The sequence below is a fragment of the Oncorhynchus mykiss genome, chromosome 19 (genome assembly GCF_057628025.1).
Source record: "Oncorhynchus mykiss isolate SJ-2025 chromosome 19, ASM5762802v1, whole genome shotgun sequence".
Lineage (NCBI taxonomy): Eukaryota > Metazoa > Chordata > Actinopteri > Salmoniformes > Salmonidae > Oncorhynchus > Oncorhynchus mykiss.
Genome location: NC_143040.1, coordinates 13,305,783 through 13,323,940, shown reverse-complemented (window position 1 = coordinate 13,323,940; position 18,158 = coordinate 13,305,783). Strand labels below are relative to the sequence as shown.

At 39.8% G+C, this 18,158-nt stretch overlaps 1 protein-coding gene across 1 annotated transcript; it reads left to right on the top strand.

Moving 5' to 3' along the window:
* Positions 1–338: 338 nt before the first annotated feature.
* Positions 339–15,717, top strand: LOC149974993 (GTPase IMAP family member 4-like). Its single transcript, XM_090211821.1, has 3 exons — positions 339–375; positions 559–1,077; positions 15,713–15,717. The coding sequence occupies exons 1-3, from the start codon at positions 339–341 to the stop codon at positions 15,715–15,717; spliced, it is 561 nt and encodes a 186-aa protein (XP_090067947.1).
* The last annotated feature ends 2,441 nt before the right edge of the window (positions 15,718–18,158 follow it).

Below are 18,158 nucleotides of genomic sequence, written 5' to 3'. Positions count from 1 at the left end.
TAAAATACATACAGTACTACTGACTGCATAACCCAGACACTAATACGCTGAGTATAAAATACATAGAATTATCATGACAGAACGTTTCCTTTTGCTGTAATGTTGATTTCATAATGTTCACTAGTAGTTAGTTGTTAAAATGTCAAGTATTTTTATCCTTTATTTAACTAGGCAAGTCAGTTATGAACAAATTCTTATTTACAAATGATGGCCTACCCTGGCCTAACCCTAGCAATGCTGGGCCGAATGTGTGCTACCCTATGTGACTCCCAATCACAGCCGGTTGTGATACATTTTGTAATTGATCCAGGGTCTGTACTGACACCTCTAGTACCGAGATGAAGTGCCTTAGACCGCTGCGCCACTCGGGAGCCTGTAGGCTGTTTTGTATTTCTTATTTAACATCCTTACTGACACATCAAATGCACAATGCTGTTCTAAATACTTAATCGGCCAAAACGCACTTGAAAAAGAGATGCTTCACGTGACATCTTCTGTAAAATAGAGGATATGTAGTTTTATATATACGCTCTTCTCTCATCTGACTCTTTATTTTAGTAGATGACGTTGGCCATGATCTGAGACTGGTGTTGGTTGGCCTGGACAGAGTGGGGAAGAGTGCAGCAGGAAACACCATCATGGGCCAAGAAGTGTTTGAATCTGGGGTCAGTTTCACGCCACTGACCCTGAAGAGTGAGAGCAGAGAAGTAGAGCTGTGTGGGAGGAGTGTGATGGTGGTGGACACTCCAGGTCTCCTCAACAGTGACCTCTCTGAAGAGGAAGTCAGAAAAGAAATGGAGATGGCTTTGTCTCTCTCTACACCAGGTCCCCACGCCTTCCTACTGGTCATTCAGCTGGGCCGCTTCACAGAGCAAGAGAAGAGAGTGATGGAGACACTGGAGAAGATGTTAAGTCCCTCTGTCAGTGATTATACCATAGTGCTCTTTAGTTATGGAGACAAACTGAAGAACAATACTATAGATCAGTTTATCAGAGTGGACCAAAACCTAGAGAAACTGGTTCAGAAATGTGGAGGACGTTACCATGTGTTCAACAATAATGATACAGACAATGCAGGTCAGGTCAAGAAGCTTTTAGACAAAGTAGACCAATTAACAGGAAAGAATCCAAATCAAACATTTTATGAAAACAATAGTAATACATTTAGCAAAACATTCTACACACTCGCTGTTCTGGGGGGGGGGGTAACAGGTGTATTAGTGGGGGCAGCAGTAGGGGCATTAGTGGGGGGGGTAGCAGGTCCAATAGGGGCAGTAGTAGTTGGGCTAGTAGGAGCTGCAGTTGGCCCAAAAGCAGCAGTGAAAGTTACAGAGAACTGCACTACTGTGTGAGACTGTGTTGGCAAAGTTCAATTTAACCTACATTGCTTTATTTTAAGCCAAACAATGTTTTCTCATGGTCGATAAAATCACAGCATGGTTGTGGGAGCTCTTCCTGATGATGAATTATAAACCATTTGTTACCTATCTACATGTATTTCCGCATGAACTAAAGCTTCAAGCAGAGCTCTTACACCAAAGCCCTTGTCTTTGTGAACTGTAGTTAATGAGGACATGCATGCATTAGTTGTTCTCCATGTTGATAAGGAAGATATGTGTTTTTAGCACATATCCCATGTTAAACATCGCTTATGATTCACAGCTGTCTCTCTATTCCTACTCAGAATTGACACAACGAATCAGTTGATTTGCTAACAGATTTTCTGTTTTGTAACTGGTGAAGTCTTCCCTCTTTTTCTATAAAGTTGTTTGTGATCAATTCTGACTAAACTCAGGGCCCAATGATGTCCACAAATATCATGAACTTGAAAGACCAAGTTTATACAAGATGTGAGAAGGCTTAATTTCCTTTGAGATATTTTAATTGTACATTGTCCAAATAAATGAATTCCATTGACCTCAGTGCATAGTGTGGACAATGAGGCTTTCTTTGAATTATGAAACCCATGAGGTCATAAGAGTAAGGTCCCATGATTTTAAATGTGTTGATATTCTAAAAGACTGGGCCATTCCTTTTTGGTGAAAATACCAAGTTAGTATACAGTAGTATCAAGCAGTACTGTAGCAGGTGTAGTAAGCTCTAATATGGCCAGGTCAAGTAGGTGGACCCCTACACTATCTCTGGCTGGTTTCATCAGACTACCTCCAAAATGCTCAACAGAGTAAAACAACGAATCAAATAAAGAAACGTCCTCTCACTGTCAACTGCGTTTATTTTCAGCAAACTTAACATGTCTAAATATTTGTATGAGCATAACAAGATTCAACAACTGAGACATAAACTGAGTATAGAGATATTGTTATCCACGTCGGCACCAACGATGTTAGGATGAAACAGTCAGAGGTCACCAAGCGCAACATAGCTTCAGCGTGTAAATCAGCTAGAAATGTGTCGGCATCGAGTAATTGTCTCTGGCCACCTCCCAGTGATGAGATCTACAGCACTCACAACTCAATCGCTAGTTGAAAACTGTTTTCTGTCCCTCCCAAAAGATAGAATTTGTAGATAATTGGCCCTCTTTCTGGGACTCACCCACAAACAGGACCAAGCCTGGCCTGCTGAGGAGTGACGGACTCCATCCTAGCTGGAGGGGTGCTCTCATCTTATCTACCAACATAGACAGGGCTCTAACTCCTCTAGCTCCACAATGAAATAGGGTGCAGGCCAGGCAGCAGTCTGCCACTAGCATAGTCAGTGTAGTCAGCTCAGCTATCCCCATTGAGACTGTGTCTGTGCCTCAACCTAGGTTGGGCAAAACTAAACATGGCGGTGTTCGCCTTAGCAATCTCACTAGGAAAAAGACCTCCTCCATTCCTGCATTATTGAAAGAGATTGTGATGCCTCACATCTCAAAATAGGGCTACTTAATGCTAGATCCCTCACTTCAAAGGCAGTTATAGTCAATGAACTAAGCACTGATCATAATCTTGATGTGATTGGCCTGACTGAAACATGGCTTAAGCCTGATGAATTTACTGTGTTAAATGAGGCCTCTCCTGGTTACGCTAGTGACCATATCCATCATGCATCCCGCAAAGGCGGAGGTGTTGCTAACATTTACGATAGCAAATTTCAATTTACACCAAAAATATGACGTTTTCGTCTTTTGAGCTTCTAGTCATGAAATCTATGCAGCCTACTCAATCACTTTTTATAGGTATTGTTTACAGGCCTCCTGGGCCACATACAGCATTCCTCACTGAGTTCCCTGAATTCCTATCGGACCTTGTAGTTGTAGCAGGTAAAATTCAAATTTTTGGTGATTTTAATATTCACATGGTAAAGTCCACAGACCCACTCCAAAAGGCTTTTGGAGCATTCATTGACTCAGTGGGTTTTGTCCAACATGTCTTTGGACCTACTCACTGTCACAGTCATAATCTGGACCTAGTTTTGTCCCATGGAATAAATGTTTTAGATCTATCGGACCACCATTTTATTACGTTTGCAATCGCAACAAATAATCTGCTCAGACCCCAACCAAGGAGCATCAAAAGTCGTGCTATAAATTCTCAGACAACACAAAGATTCCTTGATGCCCTTCCAGACTCCCTCTGCCTAACCAAGGACGTCAGAGGACAAAAATCAGTTAACCACCTAACTGAGGAACTCAATTTAACCTTGTGCAATACCCTAGTGTGATCTGAGTGGGCATTCTATGTTGTGTGTCTAGTTTGTCTGTTTCTGTGTTTGGCCTGATATGGTTCTCAATCCGAGGTAGGTGTTAGTCATTGTCTCTGATTGGGAACCATATTTAGGTAGCCTGTTTGGTGTTGGGTTTTGTGGGTGATTGTTCCTGTCTCTGTGTTTGCACCAGATAGGGCTGTTCTGGTTTTTCACATTTCTTGTTTTTGTTAGTCTATTCATGTAGAGTTTCTTTATTAAAGAATCATGAATAATAACCACGCTGCGTTTTGGTCCGCCTCTCCTTCGACACAAGAACACCGTTACAAGCAGCGTGGTGACAGGCAGCGGCAGCAGGAGCAGCGCGAGGAGTACTGGACATGGGAGGATGAGTTGGATGGAAAAGGACCCTGGGCACAGCCTGGAGAATATCGCCGCCCCAAAGAAGAGCTGGAGGCGGCGAAGGCGGAGAGGCGCTGGTATGAGGAGGCAGCACGGCGGCGTGGATGGAAGCCCGAGAGTCAGCCCCAAAAATGTCTTGGGGGGAGGCACACAGGAAGTGTGGCGAAGCCAGGTAGGAGACCTGCGCCAACTTCCTGTGCTTACCGGGGGGCGAGAGAGACCGGGCAGGCACCGTGTTATGAGGTGGAGCGCACTGTGTCCCCAGTGCGGGTGCATAGCCCAGTGCGGTACATACCAGCTCCGTGTATCGGCAGGGCTAGAGTGAGCATCGAGCCAAGTGCCATGAAGCAGGCTCTACGCATCTGGTCTCCAGTGCGTCTCCTTGGGCCGGCTTACATGGCACCAGCCTTGCGCACGGTGTCCCCGGTTCGCCTGCGTAGCCCAGCGCGGGCTATTCCACCTCGCAGCACTGGCAGAGTGACAGGGAGCATTCAACCGGGTAAGGTTGGGCAGTCTCCTTCCTCTCCAGCTCTGCCAGAGCAGAGGAAGTGAGGAAGGTGATACAATTAGCTGCCGGAGTCTCCCGCCTGTCCGGCGCTGCCGGAGTCTACTTTATGTAGCCTGTATAGTCTACTTTATGTAGCCTGTCTAGTCTACTTTATGTAACCTGTATAGTCTACTTTATGTAACATCTATAGTCTACTTTATGTAGCCTGTATAGTCTACTTTATGTAGCCTGTCTAGTCTACTTTATGTAGCCTGTCTAGTCTACTTTATGTTGCCTGTATAGTCTACTTTATGTAGCCTGTATAGTCTCCTTTATGTAGCCTGTATAGTCTACTTTATCTAACCTGTATAGTCTACTTTATGTAGCCTGTATAGTCTACTTTATGTAGCCTGTATAGTCTACTTTATGTAGCCTGTCTAGTCTACTTTATGTAGCCTGTATAGTCTACTTTATGTGCAATATTAGAGCTCATCTACCAGAAACAAGAAAGAAAAAACACACCCTGTTAAAAGCAGGAAACAAGTTATGGACCAACCAGAAATGTGGTCATGTCAACCCTGGATGATGCATGTGTGACTTTTTCACCTGTTTGGTACATTGGAACATTCCAATCTTTTTGGACATGAACAGGCAGAACAGGTTTAATGAGCAAAGCATAGTTGTATTGTTTTCAGGAAGGTGTTCCCATGGTGAAAGGAGGGACAGGAGGCAGACTAAGACAGAGAAATAAGCCCTTAAAGTAGAGAAGAGGTAGACTGTCTATTACAAATGAAATACTACAATGTGTGACTTAATAAATCATTACTGACAAATGGATCAACCAAATCAGGAAGGTTTAACCATGGCATTGATGATAACAGAGACAGGAGGGGTGATGGGAGGGACAAGAGGGGTGATAGGAGGGGTGATAGGAGAGACAAGAGGGGTGATAGGAGGGACATGAGGGGTGATAGGAGGGAGAGGAGGGGAGATAGGAGAGACAAGAGGGGTGATGGGAGGGACAAGAGGGGTGATGGGAGGGACAAGAGGGGTGATAGGAGAGACAGGAGGGGTGATGGGAGGGACAGGAATGGTAATAGGAGGGACAAGAGGGGTGATGGGAGGGACAGGAGGGAAGATAGGTGGAACAGGAGGGGTGATAGCAGGGACAGGAATGGTGATAGGAGGGACTACAGGGGTGATAGGAGGGACTACAGGGGTGATAGGAGAGACAAGACGGGTGTTAGGAGAGACAAGAGGGGTGATAGGAGGGACAAGAGGGGTGATAGGAGAGACAAGAGGGGTGATAGCAGAGATAACAACAAGGAGGAAAAGTGAGGAAGGTGATACAATTCGTAAAGTGTTTGAAGGTTCTCCCACAACTTGTTTCCTGCTTGTAGCAGGACGCGTTTAAGGGAAGGTTCTCTCTAACTATGTCACATGATTTGTTTAGATAATGTTTCTTTAGTGAGGGTGTGTAATGCAAGTTGAGATGTCCGTGGATAAATGTCAACAAGATGAATAACCAATGTTGTTAAAAGACCCACACATACCTAAACAAACAATGGGTATATGACTTTTGGTTCTTAACTTTTGTGAATCATCAAAGCACAGTTGAAAAATGTATGTCAAATGGACAAGAGGGGTGATGGGAGAGACAAGAGGGGTGATAGGAGGGACAGGAGGGGTGATAGTAGGGACAGTAAGGATGATTGGAGGGACAGGAAGGGTGATTGGAGGGACAGGAAGGGTGATAGGAGGGACTAGAGGGGTTATAAGAGGGACAGGAAGGGTGATAGGAGGGACAGGACGGGTGATAGGAGGGACAGGAGGGGTGATAGGAGAGACATGAGTGAAGATAGCTAGAACAGGAGGGGTGATAGGAGGGACAGGAAGGGTGATAGGAGAGACAGGAGTAAAGATAGCTAGAACAGGAGGGGTTATAGGAGAGAAAGGAGTGAAGATAGCTAGAACAGGAGGGGTTATAGGAGAGACAGGAGTGAAGATAGCTAGAACAGGAGGGGTTATAGGAGGGACAGGAGTGAAGATAGCTAGAACAGGAGGGGTTATAGGAGGGACAGGAGTGAAGATAGCTAGAACAGGAGGGGTTATAGGAGGAACAGGACGGGTGATAGGACAGACAGGAGGGAAGATAGGTGGAACAGGAGGGGTGATGGGAGAGACAAGAGGGGTGATAGGAGGGACAGGAGGGGTGATAGTAGGGACAGTAAGGATGATTGGAGGGACAGGAAGGGTGATTGGAGGGACAGGAAGGGTGATAGGAGGGACTAGAGGGGTTATAGGAGGGACAGGAAGGGTGATAGGAGGGACAGGACGGGTGATAGGAGGGACAGGAGGGGTGATAGGAGAGACATGAGTGAAGATAGCTAGAACAGGAGGGGTGATAGGAGGGACAGGAAGGATGATAGGAGAGACAGGAGTGAAGATAGCTAGAACAGGAGGGGTTATAGGAGGGACAGGAGTGAAGATAGCTAGAACAGGAGGGGTTATAGGAGGAACAGGACGGGTGATAGGAGAGACAGGAGGGAAGATAGGTGGAACAGGAGGGGTGATAGGAGGGACAGGAATGGTGATAGGAGGGACTAGAGGGATGATAGCAGGAACAGGAATGGTGATAGGAGGGACTAGAGGGGTGATAGGAGGGACAGGAATGGTGATAGGAGGGACAGGAATGGTGATAGGAGGGACAGGAATGGTGATAAGAGGGACTAGAGGTGTGATAGTTGAGATAATAACAAGGAGGGAAAGTGAGGAAGGTGATACAATTCGTAAAGTGTTTCAGGTTCTCCCACAACTTGTTTCCTGCTTGTAGCAGGACGCATTTAAAGGAATGTTCTCTCTAACTATGTCACATGATTTGTTTTAGATAATGTTTCTATAGTGAGGGTGTGTAATGCAAGTCGAGATGTCCGTGGATGAATGTCAACAAGATGTATAACCAACATTGTTAGACCAACACATATCTAAACAAACATTGGGTGTATGACTTTTGGTTCGGAACTTTTGTGAAACATCACAGCACAATTGAAAAATGTATGTCAAAAGGACAGTAAGGGTGATAGGAGGGACAAGAGGGATGATAGGAGAGACAGGAAATGTGATAGGAGGGACAGGAGGGGTGATAGTAGGGGCAGGAAGGTTGATCGGAGGGACAGGAAGGGTGATGGGAGGGGCAGGAAGGGTTATGAAAGAGACAGGAGGGATGATAGGAGAGACAGGAGGTGTGATAGTAGGGGCAGGAAGGGTGATCGGAGGGACAGGAAGGGTGATAGGAGGGACAGGAAAGGTGATAGGAGAGATAATAACAAGGAGGGGAAAGTGAGGAAGGTGATAGTTCAACAACTTGTGACCTGCTTGTAGCAGGACGCGTTTAAAGGAATGTTCTCTCCAACTATAAAGTCACATATTTTTTTTTAGATACGGTTGTTAAAAGACCCACACATACCTAAACAAACATTGGGTGAATTACTTTTGTCTCTTTGCCACCTGGAACACAACAATGGTTTCAGTACCACACCCTCCTCATAACCACCAGGAAACTAAGGCTTTCAGTAAATCTAAACATTTGTCTTTCATTTACAATCTGTAAAAACTATGGGAATAGAAATCTTCAGAACTTTTGTGAAACATCAATGCACAGTTGAAAAATATACGCAAATAGAAATCAAAGCTGGATGATGTTCAGAGACAGATGGGAGGGTGGAGAGGAGCTGAAGTGTGGGACTAAAAATAACAAGATTGTCAAATATACTGTGTATGTATATAGTATGTATAAGCTGAAACCTAAGTGTTGTAAGTAAAAGCCTAAGTGTTGTTGTCCATTAAATTACTCCAATTAGGGGAGGGGTGTAAACCGAGTACAACGTAAATTCACACTCACATAACCACGGTTCAATGAACTTAAAGGTGCATTCAGCTGACATAGAAAACAACTTACGCAACACATTCATTTTTTCAAGCCGCCAATAACTGTGTTGTTTTTTACTCATTCTGCTTTGAGTTACCAAGGACACAGATTTTACAACGTGACTAACTGCCAAGAGAATACATAAGGGTGTGTCTGGTGTGGCGTTCCTGACAGACACCATAACCTTACAGTATAAACAAACACTGAGGAATGTAGTGACACCCCTCTACTGTCTAACACACCTGACAGATCTACTCATCTACACTCCAAATCCTGGTAAATAACCTGTCTAGTCTACTTTATGTAACCTGTATAGTCCACTTTATGTAACCTGTATAGTCTACATTATGTAACCTGTATAGTCCACTTTATGTAACCTGTATAGTCCACTTTATGTAACCTGTATAGTCTACTTTATGTAACCTGTATAGTCTACATTATGTAACCTGTATAGTCCACTTTATGTAACCTGTATAGTCTACATTATGTAACCTGTATAGTCCACTTTATGTAACCTGTATAGTCTACTTTATGTAACCTGTATAGTCTACTTTATGTAACCTGTATAGTCCACTTTATGTAACCTGTATATTCTACTTTATGTAACCTCTATAGTCTACTTTATGTAACCTGTATAGTCTACTTTATGTAACCTGTATAGTCCACTTTATGTAACCTGTATAGTCTACTTTATGTAACCTGTATAGTCTACTTTATGTAACCTGTCTAGTCTACATTATGTAACCTGTATAGTCTACTTTATGTAGCCTGTATAGTCTACTTTATGTAACCTGTATAGTCTACATTATGTAACCTGTATAGTCCACTTTATGTAACCTGTATAGTCTACTTTATGTAACCTGTATAGTCTACTTTATGTAACCTGTATAGTCCACTTTATGTAACCTGTATATTCTACTTTATGTAACCTGTATAGTCTACTTTATGTAGCCTGTATAGTCTACTTTATGTAACCTGTATAGTCTACATTATGTAACCTGTATAGTCTACTTTATGTAGCCTGTATATTCTACTTTATGTAACCTGTATAGTCTACTTTATGTAACCTGTATAGTCTACTTTATGTAACCTGTATAGTCTACTTTATGTAACCTGTATAGTCTACTTTATGTAACCTGTCTAGTCTACTTCATGTAACCTGTCTAGTCTACTTTATGTAGCCTGTATAGTCTACTTTATGTAACCTGTATATTCTACTTTATGTAACCTGTATAGTCTACTTTATGTAGCCTGTATAGTCTACTTTATGTAACCTGTATAGTCTACATTATGTAACCTGTATAGTCTACTTTATGTAGCCTGTATATTCTACTTTATGTAACCTGTATAGTCTACTTTATGTAACCTGTATAGTCTACTTTATGTAACCTGTATAGTCTACTTTATGTAACCTGTATAGTCTACTTTATGTAACCTGTCTAGTCTACTTTATGTAACCTGTCTAGTCTACTTTATGTAGCCTGTATAGTCTACTTTATGTAACCTGTATAGTCTACATTATGTAACCTGTATAGTCTACTTTATGTAACCTGTCTAGTCTACTTTATGTAGCCTGTATAGTCTACTTTATGTAACCTGTATAGTCTACTTTATGTAACCTGTATAGTCTACTTTATGTAGCCTGTATAGTCTACTTTATGTGACTTGTATAGTCTACATTATGTAACCTGTATAGTCTACTTTATGTAACCTGTATAGTCTACTTTATGTAACCTGTATAGTCTACTTTATGTAACCTGTATAGTCTACTTTATGTAACATATATAGTCTACTTTATGTAACCTGTATAGTCTACTTTATGTAACCTGTATAGTCTACATTATGTAACCTGTATAGTCTACTTTATGTAACCTGTCTAGTCTACTTTATGTAACCTGTATAGTCTACTTTATGTAACCTGTCTAGTCTACTTTATGTAACCTGTCTAGTCTACTTTATGTAGCCTGTATAGTCTACTTTATGTAACCTGTATAGTCTACATTATGTAACCTGTATAGTCTACTTTATGTAACCTGTCTAGTCTACTTTATGTAGCCTGTATAGTCTACTTTATGTAACCTGTATAGTCTACTTTATGTAACCTGTATAGTCTACTTTATGTAGCCTGTATAGTCTACTTTATGTGACTTGTATAGTCTACATTATGTAACCTGTATAGTCTACTTTATGTAACCTGTATAGTCTACTTTATGTAACCTGTATAGTCTACTTTATGTAACCTGTATAGTCTACTTTATGTAACATATATAGTCTACTTTATGTAACCTGTATAGTCTACTTTATGTAACCTGTATAGTCTACATTATGTAACCTGTATAGTCTACTTCATGTAACCTGTATAGTCTACTTTATGTAACCTGTATAGTCTACTTTATGTAACCTGTATAGTCTACATTATGTAACCTGTATAGTCTACTTTATGTAACCTGTATAGTCTACTTTATGTAACCTGTATAGTCTACTTTATGTAACCTGTATAGTCTACTTTATGTAACCTATATAGTCTACATTATGTAACCTGTATAGTCTACTTTATGTAACCTGTATAGTCTACATTATGTAACCTGTATAGTCTACTTTATGTAACCTGTATAGTCTACTTTATGTAACCTGTATAGTCTACTTTATGTAACCTGTATAGTCTACTTTATGTAACATATATAGTCTACTTTATGTAACCTGTATAGTCTACTTTATGTAACCTGTATAGTCTACATTATGTAACCTGTATAGTCTACTTCATGTAACCTGTATAGTCTACTTTATGTAACCTGTATAGTCTACTTTATGTAACCTGTATAGTCTACATTATGTAACCTGTATAGTCTACTTTATGTAACCTGTATAGTCTACTTTATGTAACCTGTATAGTCTACTTTATGTAACCTGTATAGTCTACTTTATGTAACCTGTATAGTCTACATTATGTAACCTGTATAGTCTACTTTATGTAACCTGTATAGTCTACATTATGTAACCTGTATAGTCTACTTTATGTAACCTGTATAGTCTACTTTATGTAACCTGTATAGTCTACTTCATGTAACCTGTATAGTCTACTTTATGTAACCTGTATAGTCTACTTTATGTAACCTGTATAGTCTACATTATGTAACCTGTATAGTCTACTTTATGTAACCTGTATAGTCTACTTTATGTAACCTGTATTGTCTACTTTATGTAACCTGTATAGTCTACTTTATGTAACCTGTATAGTCTACATTATGTAACCTGTATAGTCTACTTTATGTAACCTGTATAGTCTACATTATGTAACCTGTATAGTCTACTTTATGTAACCTGTATAGTCTACTTTATGTAACCTGTATAGTCTACTTTATGTAACCTGTATAGTCTACTTTATGTAACATATATAGTCTACTTTATGTAACCTGTATAGTCTACTTTATGTAACCTGTATAGTCTACATTATGTAACCTGTATAGTCTACTTCATGTAACCTGTATAGTCTACTTTATGTAACCTGTATAGTCTACTTTATGTAACCTGTATAGTCTACATTATGTAACCTGTATAGTCTACTTTATGTAACCTGTATAGTCTACTTTATGTAACCTGTAAAGTCTACTTTATGTAACCTGTATAGTCTACTTTATGTAACCTGTATAGTCTACATTATGTAACCTGTATAGTCTACTTTATGTAACCTGTATAGTCTACATTATGTAACCTGTATAGTCTACTTTATGTAACCTGTATAGTCTACTTTATGTAACCTGTATAGTCTACTTTATGTAACCTGTATAGTCTACTTTATGTAACCTGTATAGTCTACTTTATGTAACCTGTATAGTCTACTTTATGTAACCTGTATAGTCTACTTTATGTAACCTGTATAGTCTACTTTATGTAACCTGTATAGTCTACATTATGTAACCTGTATAGTCTACTTTATGTAACCTGTATAGTCTACATTATGTAACCTGTATAGTCTACTTTATGTAACCTGTATAGTCTACTTTATGTAACCTGTATAGTCTACTTTATGTAACCTGTATAGTCTACTTTATGTAACCTGTATAGTCTACTTTATGTAACCTGTATAGTCTACTTTATGTAACCTGTATAGTCTACTTTATGTAACCTGTATAGTCTACTTTATGTAACCTGTATATTCTACTTTATGTAACCTGTATAGTCTACATTATGTAACCTGTATAGTCTACTTTATGTAACCTGTATAGTCTACATTATGTAACCTGTATAGTCTACTTTATGTAACCTGTATAGTCTACATTATGTAACCTGTATAGTCTACTTTATGTAACCTGTATATTCTACTTTATGTGACTTGTATAGTCTACATTATGTAACCTGTATAGTCTACTTTATGTAACCTGTATAGTCTACTTTATGTAACCTGTATAGTCCACTTTATGTAACCTGTATATTCTACTTTATGTGACTTGTATAGTCTACTTTATGTAACCTGTATAGTCTACTTTATGTAACCTGTATAGTCTACATTATGTAACCTGTATAGTCTACTTTATGTAACCTGTATAGTCTACTTTATGTAACCTGTATAGTCTACTTTATGTAGCCTGTATAGTCTACTTTATGTAACCTGTATAGTCTACTTTATGTAACCTGTATAGTCTACTTTATGTAACCTGTATATTCTACTTTATGTAACCTGTATAGTCTACATTATGTAACCTGTATAGTCTACTTTATGTAACCTGTATAGTCTACTTTATGTAACCTGTATAGTCTACTTTATGTAACCTGTATAGTCTACTTTATGTAACCTGTATAGTCTACTTTATGTAACCTGTATAGTCTACATTATGTAACCTGTATAGTCTACTTTATGTAACCTGTATAGTCTACTTTATGTAACCTGTATAGTCTACTTTATGTAGCCTGTATAGTCTACTTTATGTAACCTGTATAGTCTACTTTATGTAACCTGTATAGTCTACTTTATGTAACCTTCAAGGGGGATATGTTGGTCACATTCATATTCTTCACTTTATTGAGTGCTTGCATGTCTTCTGTTTGACACCAAGTTATATCTAGTACATTGTCCTGTCTTTATACAGTATACAGTATACTGTATATTCTGGTAATGGGAAAAATGTGTAGTTTTCACTTTTGGTTACTTGACAATAACACATTTAAAAATAGAATATGACGATGAAGGGGTGAGGTTTGAATGTAAAGGGCAACATTTTCTGTGAGCACTGAGGGTCTGTGAGACGGTGATGATTATTTAGTCAGATTTAAAGTGTAAATAGTGTGAAAGTGCAATGCCCACCAATGCAATCAGCAAGATGTTATAATCCAAACGTATTTATTTCAAATGCTATGTTTCTTTAAAAAAAGGGGTTGTGATATTTCACTGTGGATAAGTGTCTTCTTACTGAGGCTACTAAGAGTAGTTTTGAAGCCATGCATTTATACTCGTGTCTTGTTTTTCTTTGTGTACAATAATAAAATGCAGTACGACAGGATCTTTCTAAATGTGTCTCCGTCCATGATTATATATCACAGTCTCAAGGTTAATGTACATGTATGTATGTTATAGAGCAAACGTCGCAATTATCACAACACAGGTTTAAATCTGGGGGGGGGGGCTTTCCTAGTGATTTTACCCACACACCACTACACATACAGTACAAACTCCAGTCAGCCACACTGGAATTGAATAAAACCGACATTATCTCAGCTTCTGTGTGTTTTTTTTTTGTAAAGCTGATATTTACTATGGGTTGGTTTTGGACAGACATAAATTATACAAGTCTAACAGAGAGTAAATGATTAATGAAGTGTTTAATGGATTTTTAAATGAAGAAGACACAAACCATTAAAGCAATATTTTTCCAGCATCAATACAATGTCCATGAAAATAAGCAGCCATTGTTTACAATACCGGGTGGATGCAACAAAAACAAATGGTCAAATTGAGTTTTCAGTGACCCTTTACTTTACAGTGTCATGAAATAGTTATGAATTGAATATGAACTATTTGTTCTTAGATAGTCATCATCATGCTCCCAAGGAGGGAATGGGAGATGTATTATGCCTACTGTAAAGGGGAGTCGTGCTGTAGTTCATGTCTTATGTAGGCTGACAGGGAGAAATACATGTCCTCATTCAGGGAAATATAACATTCTTGACTCTCAAAATGTGCAGTAACCAAGTCAATATTCATCACTAAGAGTAAAAAGCAAAATCTATGTGCATGCTGTTAGTGATTGAGACCCATACCAGGCCAAACACAAAACTACAACATAGAAAAAAGAACATAGACTACCCACCCAACTCACGCCCTGACCATACTAAAACAAAGACATAACAAAAGAACTAAGGTCAGAACGTGACACAGAGCTAGACGTCAATAACGTCTTTATATTTACAGACTGGTCCTCAGCCATAACATGGGTTAATCTTAAATCAGTCTCATCAATAATGTAATATATGTTGCATAGTGTGGGAGCCATTATCTACAGTAATTTACCATCCCTAAGAACTGCAACATGTTTCATTTCATAATTAATTTTAAGGCTTATGAAATCACAATTTTTCTATCTTCATCTATTTTATTGTCCTGTTGGCTTAGAATATGTCCTAAATACTTAACATAAGTCGACCATTATTAAAACTTATTCTTGCTAACTTTATAACCTTATTCAACAACAAAATATAATAATACTATTATATCAATTTCACAGCTTTATAGTGTTAAATATAATCCACATACAACAGAAGCTAACTAATGCTTTATAGTGTTAAATATAATCCACATACAACAAAAGCTAACTACCTAAAGGAGTATAAAACTTGGAATCCAAACCACCCCTAACTATCTGGGTGAACTAAAATGTAAGAAAAACTCATTTACTAAATTTAGGAGAGTACTAGAATCAGGGACGCAGGAAACTCTTAAAATAATACTTGTATTTAATCCTTATAAATCCAGCACCATTCTCTTTCCCACTAAGGGTGGAGGAGCCTTTCGGACTAAAAACATGGACAAGTAGAAAAAAAACAACAACTTCTTCTCCTCCAATAATAACATCATTATCAATGTTTTAATTAAACATAGGCATAATCCCTGCTATTACTTCTGGTTTTAATAAATACTGCCTTCAATTAGGTCAATCAAATAATTCAGGAGAAACAGTTACAGGTAGAACTCCTTTAATAAATCCCACATCTGTCACTCATTTTAACCATAACATCTCTGGTATCCCTGTGTCTAGCTTGAAACTTTCTCTCTGCTCTCGCTCTCGTTGTCTCTGTCTCTCTCTCTATATTGCTCTCTGTCTCTCTCTCTCTCTTGCTCTCTCTCTCTCTCTCTATCCTGCTCTCTGTCTCTCTCTCTATCCTGCTCTCTGTCTCTCTGTCTATCCTGCTCTCTGTCTCTCTCTCTATCTTGCTCTCTGTCTCTCTCTCTATCTTGCTCTCTGTCTCTCTTTCTCCGTCTCAGAATGTAGGAATAATTACTATTGTGACTTTTGATAAGTTATTAGGTCTCACACGTATACGAGTTATCGCTTCTTATGACTTTTGACTGGTCAATAAACCTATCTCACACGCACATCATTTTTCCCCTGCTGATATCCTTCTTGAAACTTTCTCTCTCTCTTTCTCTACACTTGCCTTCTTGTCTTCTTTTCCGGGCTTCAGACAGCCAAGTATTTAACCCTCGACCTGCTGTTTCCCTTGACTATCTAAACATGTCTTATGTATCTACTTTATCATTCATTCTAATTTTTCTGCATCTAGACGTCTCTCAAATTCGTACTTCTTTCTCCATTTTGGGCATTAGATTTACCTCTCATCCCCGGTTAATTCCGGGACCTCCTTTGAGGATTTACCACCAATGTTTATTCAATTACTGTTATGCATACTCAATTACTATATTGATTTTCTAATATGTATTCTCACTTTCTATGGATGTACTCTAGTGTCATACTTAATCTCACTTACTCATTGTCCTAGACTAACGTAATTTACTTGACTTTATTTCGCCTTCTATATTACGTTTTCCGGCTACTGTATACCAACCAGTTTTACTTTTAGGTCTTACTGTTAGATAGTTTACATTGGTAATGGCCATAGATACCTTGGGTCATTACGGACCCAAACTTACTTACCTCGAAATGTCTTACTTAGATCTGTGACCCAGTGCCGCCAACACTAACATAGATACTTTTGTCTTAAACTTTCTCAACATTAGATTATATGGACGGTATACCCGATACAAATCTTACTTAGTTTTACAGTTAAAATCATCCCTGACCAATGCTTTATAGGAATTTAATCCACTCCATTCTAAGTCATCAACTACACTAATTAGCATAACCCAACGGACAAAAAATCTTACTAGAAAATATTCATATTCATGAAATATAGTGAAACACAGCTTAGCCTGTTGTTAATCACCCTGTCATCTCAGATTTTGAAATTATGCTTTACAGACAAAGCAAGACAAGCATTTGTGTAAATTTATCGATAGCCTAGCATAGCATGGGAAGACCCACTCTCAAACTGTGTCTCTTTAGTATCCTTACATGAGTACAGAAATGACTACTACTAGTACTACTATTACTATTATTACTACTACTACTACTACTGCTACTACTAGTACTCTCACACAGGGCTTGAGACTGACAGATCTTCACTCCGAACATGAACAGTAAAGTTTATCTGTCTGGTGAGTAGCCTTTAGGTTATAAAGATGGGAACTGAACTGAATGATTTGAAATAGAAAGGTATAGGGGATGTTTTTTCTAATGTGCTTTTTCCTTTAAATTATATGTATAAAGATGTACAGCAGTGGGGAGCATTTATTTAATGTTACCCCACACTTCAGTTAGATGGAACCTTTGTGTGGGTTTTTAGCAATGTTGGTGTAGGCCTCTTGTTGACATTCATCCAAGGACACCTCGACTTGCATTACACACCCTCACTGTGGAAATATTTCTCATGAAATCACGTGATTTCACATCTCCTGTCCCTGCCATTATCTATCCTGTCCCTCCCTCTGGCCCTCCCTATCACCCCTCCTGTCAATCCTATCACCCCTCCTGTCTCTCCTATCACCCCTTCTGTCTCTCCTACCACCCCTCCTGTCCCTCCTATCACCCCTTCTGTCTCTCCTCTCACCCCTCCTGTCTCTCCTCTCACCCCCCTGTCTCTCTTCTCACCCATCCTGTCTCTCCTATCAGCCGTCCAGTCTTACCTATCACCCCTCCAGTCTTACCTATCACCCCTCCTGTCTCTCCTATCACCCCTCCTGTCTCTCCTCTCACCCCCCGTGTCTCTCCTCTCACCCCCCTGTCTCTTCTCTCACCCCCCCTGTCTCTCTTCTCACCCCTCCTGTCTCTCCTCTCACCCCCCTGTCTCTCCTCTCACCCCTCCTGTCTCTCCTCTCACCCCCCTGTCTCTCTTCTCACCCCTCCGGTCTCTCCTATCACCCCTCCTGTCTCTCCTCTCACCCCTCCGGTCTCTCCTATCACCCCTCCTGTCTCTCCTCTCACCCCTCCTGTCTCTCCTATCACCCCTCCTGTCTCTCCTCTCACCCCCCTGTCTCTCCTCTCACCCCCCCTGTCTCTCTTCTCACCCCTCCTGTCTCTCCTCTCACCCCCCCTGTCTCTCCTCTCACCCCTTCTGTCTCTCCTATCACCCCTTCTGTCTCTCCAA

What these genes read in the sequence shown, in the direction of transcription:
- LOC149974993 (XM_090211821.1), top strand. Translation starts at nt 339, where the DNA reads ATGAAGTGCCTTAGACCGCTGCGCCACTCGGGAGCCT. An exon ending in GCTGCGCCACTCGGGAGCCT is followed by an intron (nt 376 to 558) that starts GTAGGCTGTTTT and finishes TCTTTATTTTAG; the next exon opens with TAGATGACGTTGGCCATGAT.